General features: G+C 40.7%; 1 protein-coding gene across 7 annotated transcripts in view; it reads left to right on the plus strand.

The window, feature by feature from the left end:
• The window catches only part of magi3b (membrane associated guanylate kinase, WW and PDZ domain containing 3b), a 118,201-nt gene that overhangs the window by 93,196 nt on the left and 16,642 nt on the right, over positions 1-8,363 (plus strand). For all 7 annotated transcript variants that reach the window (XM_020614451.1, XM_020614613.1, XM_020614696.1 and 4 more), the window contains exons 5-8: positions 1,291-1,459; positions 3,906-3,985; positions 4,622-4,679; positions 6,331-6,437. In XM_020614451.1, the coding sequence (XP_020470107.1) occupies positions 1,291-1,459; positions 3,906-3,985; positions 4,622-4,679; positions 6,331-6,437 (414 nt within the window). The remainder of the gene's footprint in view (positions 1-1,290; positions 1,460-3,905; positions 3,986-4,621; positions 4,680-6,330; positions 6,438-8,363) is intronic.

Here is an 8,363-nt window from a genome sequence, read left to right on the forward strand (position 1 = left end):
AAAGGGGCGGGGCAAGTCCAAACTAAAAAAAAAAAAAAAAAAAAGTATTTTTTTTACAAAATGAAATGTTCATCTGACAGTCACAGCTCAAACGCTGCTTGCTCAGCTGTACAAAGGATTCACAGAGATCCAACCTGTGTTTACCCAACCACTCTGTCATATTGAAATCAAACATAAAATAATACCTGCACACCCAGGGGTTTTTTTTATAAAAAGAAACCAGTCACAAATGGCTGCTCTGCAATGGCTCACAGCTGTGGCCGAGAAGCCTCTGACCAGCCTTAGATGGGCAGAGTTATGGTCGAATTATTTAAAAAAATGAGGTTAATGGAAAATATGAGCTCTAAGTCTGTAAACTCTTGAGTGGAGCTTCCCCAATTTTTGCCCAGACTATCCTTACCACCCCCACCTCTTTCCCACAGTCTCTCCAAAACCCATCTGACTTGTATTGTCAAGTAGGTTCTCTGCTGCAAACCTTATTAATGACCTCAGCTTTCCTTAAGGCTTTGCCCTCAGGCTGGTTTCCCAAGTGTTTACATGGAGAGAGTTTCATACATCATCTTCAAACACACCAAATCTATTTCCTCCGTATCTTTGTGTCTTTAAATATATATTTTCATCAAAAAGAAAGTTTTCAGAAGATGCAAATAATGAGCATGTTGATGCTGCTGAGGTACTCAGCGGTTAGATTTTTGGCAATTTAATACTAAATGTAAAATTCAGGTGGAATGATCTTTTGGAAGTACATCCTCCAGAAATGCTTTTTTGTCATCTTTTAGCATCATCCAATGTTGTAAGGAGGTTAGCGCCACATAAAAAGGAAGGGATGAAAAGCACTCATCCTTTTATAAGCAGCTTCTGAGGGAAGACTTGCAGCACTAAGTCAATTAGGAGGGCCTTTGTTGTATGTTTCATTCTCACTGTAGAACAGTTTCTCATTAAAAGGGAGCCCCTCAAAATATAAGAGAATATATGTGAAAAACAGAAGTAAAGTATTGTAATGCAGGAAAGAGCTCAAATGGCCCTTTCTAACATAAATCCCTCTACCTGAATTATTGCAACAGTCTGAATATGGTCACATACACAGAGGCCTGTGCATTAACACTGTGTGCACATGCAAATGCAAACAGCCCTCTGCCAAACACACACACCCCATCCCTTCCATGCAAATCCTATGAACGACATCAGTCCTGCCTCTGTTCATCTGCAGCAGGCAGGACAACACAAGGGCAGAGGTGTTCCTGGAGTCAAACCTTTCCTTTTAATCCACCCTTCCACTCCTCTCTCCAGAGCACAAAGAGGGTGCAGACTGGAGGAAAACGGTGCCCAGCTACACCCAATCCAACAACACTATGGACTTCCGTACATGGAGCTCTCTTCCCCGTGATGACAGCCTGGAGCCCCTGCCCCTTAACTGGGAAATGGCTTACACTGAGACCGGCATGGTCTACTTCATAGAGTAAGTGAAATACACAACCTACAGATCATGTGTCTACAGTAATTAGTACTCAAACCAATTAGTCAACTGTGTGATCGATGGGCTGAAATTCAGCAGTGTGTTTAGCCAGCTGTAGCCAAATCCATTAAAAACACCTCAGTGAGCCACAACATCGTACTCTGTGAAAAGTCCCTTCATTGCCAGGAACATGTCCGTTTCACATATATTCTAGCCGTGAATAGGACTCCTCCTTAATGCAACAAATGTGCATTAATCTGCATCTGAAAATATTACCCAACAAATCTAACAATTGGTTTAAAGGATCAGTGGGTTTGTGGTCTTTTCATGGAACATGATAATGGTAAGAAAAAGTAAGGATAATCAATAAAACAACAGAACCTGTAACGCAAACAGTGAGCAAGCTACAAGCATTGACATCAGCGTTATCGGGTGCGATACAGTCAGTGTTCTAAAATTTTGGGCAAGCCTGTTGTCACTTAAGTTAATTATGTCATCTTACTCCTGCAGCAGGCTGTGTTACAGGATTAAAAATGAAAGTTATTGTTGTGTTTCTGAATTCTGCAGTATTGTATTTACTGCTGTCTTCTTTATGCATAATAAAACAGAGATAAATGTATCTGTCAGTATCTAATCAGCCCAATAGTAGGGCCGGGTTTGATCCTGCATGTGTAATGATGGGTTTGTGATTTACAAGTCACATCATTTCTCATCACAGAGGGATTTTTAAAAGCGCTCGAGAGAAATATGTTCACATCAAAAGGAAATTACAAATGAACTGGGTAAAATATACACATACTCATTCTTCCATGATGACAGTCTTTAATGACAAGAGTTTAAATGTATCTGAGCTGTATTTATGACGGCATGAACACAGCTCAGAGCTTCGTGAAAGTATAAACACTCTGATTTATTGCCACTGACTGTTGTTTCAGTTCTTTTCTTTATCAAATAATGCAGCTTTTAAGTCAAGGTATTCATAAAAACATGTTAAGTTCTTTTTCTAGACCAGTCAGAGTTTTGATTTTAGAACAACTGAGCAGACGAACCTCTCCGAGTCCTATACCGTATGTGTGTGAGTGTACACATACAGTTCATGTGTGTGCAGCTCTGTATGTTTTAGTCATATTCAGCTCTAAGACACTTGTATCTGAAGATATAAGAAGACCATTGTAATTTTCCTTCTGATTACACACCCCAGTTTTTAGCACATTTGAGGATAAATGAGTTTGTTGTTTCCCATTCAGAAGGGTTTGTTCCACCCTCTGAAAAGTCCACCTAACCATAAACACAATAATTTGACAGTTAAATGTAAACCAGTGGCTCTGATGTTTGCTGACGATGTTTCCTCTTATCCCTGACATGAGAGCATAATATGCAGGCTAAGGTTGCAGCGGTATACCAGTTTCACTGTATACCATGGTATGAAAATTGATGGTTATCATTCCTTGTACATTTGCTTATTACTGGTATTCATGGGGAAAAACGCAGTGTGTGCACCTTTCTTCCCTGAGTGATGCAACAAGCACCACATGCACACAGGCAGCAGACAAATAGCAAAGGGAAGGAAGCTGACCAAACTCCATCCAGTGAAAAAGAAAATAAAATCAGCAGTGTTACTTTGGATAACTCAAAAACAAACACCTTCAGGAACATCATCCCTCCATGCAGATCAAAGTATATGGTGCATTTATAACTTCAGTCCCAATCAATAAAACATGTGAGTATGTAAACATGGTCATAAAATGCTCTATCAAAATAATTTGTTTATTCATTTACAAATCTCTGACTCTGACTGACCCCAGAAACACACACACAAACTTTCCCAGCTCCCATATGTGCGTGTGTGCATGCATGTGAATGAGTTGCTGTCATGGCACATCCTTTCAGTAGCGCCTGCAGCCGTAATTGTGTACACACCGTACATGCATTTATTTATTTATTTTTTTGGAATATGGTTTTGCTCAAGTTTTATGCCACTGTGTCTGGCGGTCATTGTACATAGAGAACTATTGATTCACATTTAAGGCCTGAGGAGCTCCAGTGTCTAATATAATATTGTATCACACATGCCTAGAATGGATCATATCATTTCTACTCCCTAACGTGAGCCCTGCAGCTTGGAGTGACTGACAGCAGCCACACACTGACTTGACCTGCTGTCAGTAATGCCTGTAACATCATCGGGACATGTGCAGGATGGGATGGGAAAAATATGTTTTAATGTGAAAGTATCCTATAAGAATGAGCAAAGTATCTTGTTATAATGAGGAAAGTTTCTCCTTAAAACAAGATTTACACTGCCATAGGCGGTCCTTGTGTGTACTATGAATTATAATCCCACAGGTGCCACTGCATCCTTTTGTCGGCCACTTGTGCATCAGTAGCACTTTCTCTGCTGGTGCAGGTCTTTTGTTGATATTTCCTGGCTGCTCTTTGTGCTCCACAGTCACAATACCAAGACGACTACATGGTTGGACCCTCGTTTGGCAAAGAAGGCGAAGCCCCCTGAGAAGTGTGAGGATGGAGGTATGCAGACTGCACTACTCAAGCTTGCTGTTAACATTCTGTTCATCAACATCATTCTGTTCGTGGAGACAAATTCCTTGTGTATGTAACATACTTGACCAGTAAAAGTGATTATCATTATCCTTAATACAGTGCCTGTTTTTACACAAGGGCATGCCTTGTATATGTCCAACAAAAGAGTAACCAGCTAGTGTGAAATCTTTGAAATTACTGAGTAATTCCTAAGCATCACAGTCATGTGGCCTAATTTTTCTCAAATCAGTAGCTGGGATCTACCTTAAGGAGGTCCAGATGTGTCTCAGGAAGCTCTTTTCTCCTTCTCTCTCTCTCCTTCTGCCTGGCATGTTCATTAGGGCATGATGTGCATCAGCCAGAAACCACAGAAATGTTCACTAAATTACTGTATGGTATTTCCATGGCTACTTTCTTATGCAAAATGTCCCAGTCAGGGAGAGAAATACACTGGTGAATACTGCTGTATCTCACTACCATGTTGAATGAGTTACAACTCCAGGGTCATTGACTTGTTAATATTGTGCCTGCTCTTCTTCATCTTTCTTCCATTCTGTCCTGTTTGTCCATATTCCCTATGTACATCCTTCTTCAACACAATGTCATGCTATTTTGTTTCTGCAGAGTTACCTTACGGGTGGGAGGAAATTGATGATCCACAGTATGGCACATATTATGTTGAGTAAGTTTTGCTGATACATCGATATATGTCATTTTCAAGTACTGCAGCTGCCATCATCACAAATATTGTTTTCACACACTTGTTTGTCTCAGATGGGCATAACACAAAAGCACATTTCACCAAAGGGATCACAGCATTAGAATTAGCATTGTCTAAAAATAAACAAAGGGATCTGGCACGTGGCTTGTTTCTGTTAATCTTGGGTGAGGATGCTCTGACTTATGTAACATGCAGAGAGGAAGTACTTACCTGGAGAACAGTTGAAGACTGATCAGGATTTTCCTATTGTTTATCAGTGGGCGGCAAAATGAAACTCTGCCAGTGTTTGTGTAAGTAAGAGCGTTTGTGTGAGTTTGTGTATACAGCTCTGCTTAATGTTTGTATATTTGTCTGTGTGCAAAATGTGTTTTTATGCTCACCAACCCAGTAGGGAATCTGTGAAACAGCCATTGTAACAGCAGTAGAGAGAAATGGCAGATTTCAACTAGAATGCATGGAGGGAGGAAAGTGGGGGCTGGAAAAGAAGGTAGCAATCTGCTGTGATGAAAGGAAAATGGAATCACTCGCCTTGTTTTATTGTTCAGACTGTAGAAGGATTACTCCTAGGTAGAAGTGACAGGGGAAAGAAACTCACACTTTTTAGGACAAAGACAGTCAATGGCATGGAAATGGAACCTGTAGCTGCCAGTGTTTTAAATGAGTCCGCTATGAAACAATGGCTGTTGTTTATATGCCAGAGGGTCAACGGGCTGTTTACCTTGTTGTAGAGGAACGGGGTGTTGCTGGCAGTTGGGGGCTTTGCGTCATACAATATTAAATGGCTAAAAGCTATAGCTTCTCCACATAAAGAAGAGGCAAGTCAGCCTTTATTGTATGTGCACTCTGAGTGTATTTATAATGGCACCACTATAGTGTCGCTCTATTAGAAAATCATGGCTCCTTTACAGAGAAGGTGCATTTATAATTAATGGCAGAACAATGGTGCAGTGAGCTCGATAAGTCTGAGGTACTGGTGTGTGTGTGTGTGTGTGTGTGTGTGTGTGTGTGTGTGTGTACACTCACTGAACACTTCTGCCTTAACATCTGTGTTTATGAACCTCTAAATGTTTCAGTTTCAATTCAGTTTAATTTTATTTGTATGGCACCAAATCACAACAAAAGTCGTCTCAGGACCGTTTACAAAGTCAGGTTAATATTTTAGAAGAAAAACCCAACAAATCCCTCTTGAGCAGCACTTGGTGACAGTGTGGAGGAAAAACTCCCTTTAACTGAAGAAACCTCTGACAGACCCCGGCTCTTGGTGGGCGGCCTTCTGCCTTAACAAGTTGGGGTGAGTGGACAGAGGAGAGAGAAAAGAAAAGAAACACAACAATTGACAAAAATGTGTAAATTCAATTGTATGTTTATTATTGAGGTCATAGTTAAAAGTGGTGTTGTAAGATGTCTCTATATATCTTTGTCCTCCCCAGCTACATACATGAGAGGGGCAGAATATTAGGAACACCTCTGATTATAATGTAGTTCAGTACAATACCTCCTTATTGAATTGCACACAATAACTAACAAAGTGACCGGTGAGTGTATATATACCGCATATTGTGTGTGTGTTTGGAAGTTTCTTCTCTGTAATTTGAACCTGTTCATGTTTCAGCCACATCAACCAGAAAACCCAGTTTGAGAACCCAGTCCTGGAGGCAAAGAAGAAGCTGAGCCAGGAGACTGCTGCAATGCAACAGGCCTCAGCAGCAGCTTCCCAAGGTAACAACAGGACATCATAATCTGTTCCCTTTATCAGCTTCCTCTTTATTTGAGTCGTTAGGAGAAATAAAAACCTCTGGGATGTCATAACTGCAGAGTTAAATAAAGCACACAAAGAATTAGACTTTGCACACATGGAAACCTGCAGCAACTGAACTGCATCTGTAACACATCGGACACTGAGATAATGCACTGTTTCTTGTAGGATCAGATGTCTCCCTCAGGTTTATAGGACATGCAAATACATGTATAACTGTAATTACTTTCACCAGCTTTCTGACTTGCACTGTAATTACCTGTCCTGAAGAAAACAAGAAATTCCAGTAAGACCGAAGCTGTTGGTGCTTCAGTACCTTCTGCTGCTCTTATTCTTCCCAACACTCTTACTTGACCAAGTGCTTCTCTAGCTTCAGTAGGTAACATTTTACCAGACCTTATTCTATTTCTGTACCCACTGTAAATCACTCTGGACATGAGCATCAGCTAACTGTCTAAAATATAACTGTAGTTTAATTACTTTGCCTTGTGCTGTGCGTAGAGGCCAACCCTTTAACCTTAGTCGGTGTGCTATCATAAATGTGCTTCCTGGGAATCGAAGCAGAGAGAGCGTCATCATTTCATGCAAGGGCAGCTGAAAGTGTCAACCTTCAGTAGCCTCAAACAATAATAAATTGTCACCGAGTCTTTTTTTTTCTGTGGTTTGCTTATATACTGTAATAAAAGTTTTTGTCAGTGCTCTAGCAATGGCCCGTTCTTTAGGTTGACAAGGCAATTTTCTCCTGCAATAAACATTATGAATAAAGTATGTTTTCATTATAATGGATGTATAATAGATTACAGTGCTGCAGTAGTGGTGATAGGCTCGTAATGCTGGCAGGAATTCAGGGAGCGAGAATGCAGGGAAGGAGGACAGCTTTTAGTGATGCATGTGCCAACAGCTGGTGAAACAGCATGTCAGAGGGGCCGAGCACAGTCAGACATCTCTCTGCTCAGGTGTGTGGGGACTGAGGAAACCTCCAGCTCTCCCCTGATTACCGATTATACAACCTAGTGAGCTGTCAGACGGTTGCTATGATGAAATGAAAGCATCATCAGTTGGTCGTTACACCTCAGGCTATAATTCAGACTTTAACAGAGATTATCTGTGGGGTTTTATACGTTAGAAATTATTACTATTTAAACATACACCAATCAGCCATAACATTATGACCGCTGACATGATGTCAACAGTGGTCTAAGGAAGAACAAACAGTGAACTTGCAACAGGGGCATGGGCATCCAAGGCTCTGTGAGGTTGACCTACTGTAGATAAAGATTTTACATTTCATTCTTCCCTTTCAAAAGATTCCATTTAGTTTGAACATTTGTTAAAATGGTTGAAAACGAGAAACACTATACATTGGTCTTTATAAAAAGAAACATTCAGCAGCTGTAGTGGTGATATCACACTTAGAGCAGGGAGACTGCTGAATTTGTCTAAAAAAATGATCTCTAACTTGTCCTCACGACCAAGGTTTTCACTCCTTTTACATGAATTTTTCAGTGAATGATAGACACATCCGTGCTTTTCCTGACAGTAGAACTATGGAACCACACGGATTCACACTGAGCTGCAAAGTGACACGAGCGCCAGCCGACTGCCACATTGACTCCTGTGTACACAGTGTTAGGGAGGTGGCCATAATGTTGTGGGTGATCAGTGTAAATAAGTACAGTATGTTAATATAATACAGTATGAATATATAGATAGATAAATAGATATAGAGTCACATATGAGAATTCAAAAACCATGGCTGTTTGATGCAGTGGATCTGATGGTTTTGTCTGCCTTTGCCTTTTAAGATCTGCCCACAGACACTGGCTCAAAGACCTGCCTTGGACTCTCCCACACAAGTGCAGGCTCACACATGCCACGCTTACTTCCTC

Source organism: Monopterus albus, unplaced genomic scaffold (assembly GCF_001952655.1).
Source record: "Monopterus albus unplaced genomic scaffold, M_albus_1.0 scaffold1.1, whole genome shotgun sequence".
Classification (NCBI taxonomy): Eukaryota; Metazoa; Chordata; class Actinopteri; order Synbranchiformes; family Synbranchidae; genus Monopterus; species Monopterus albus.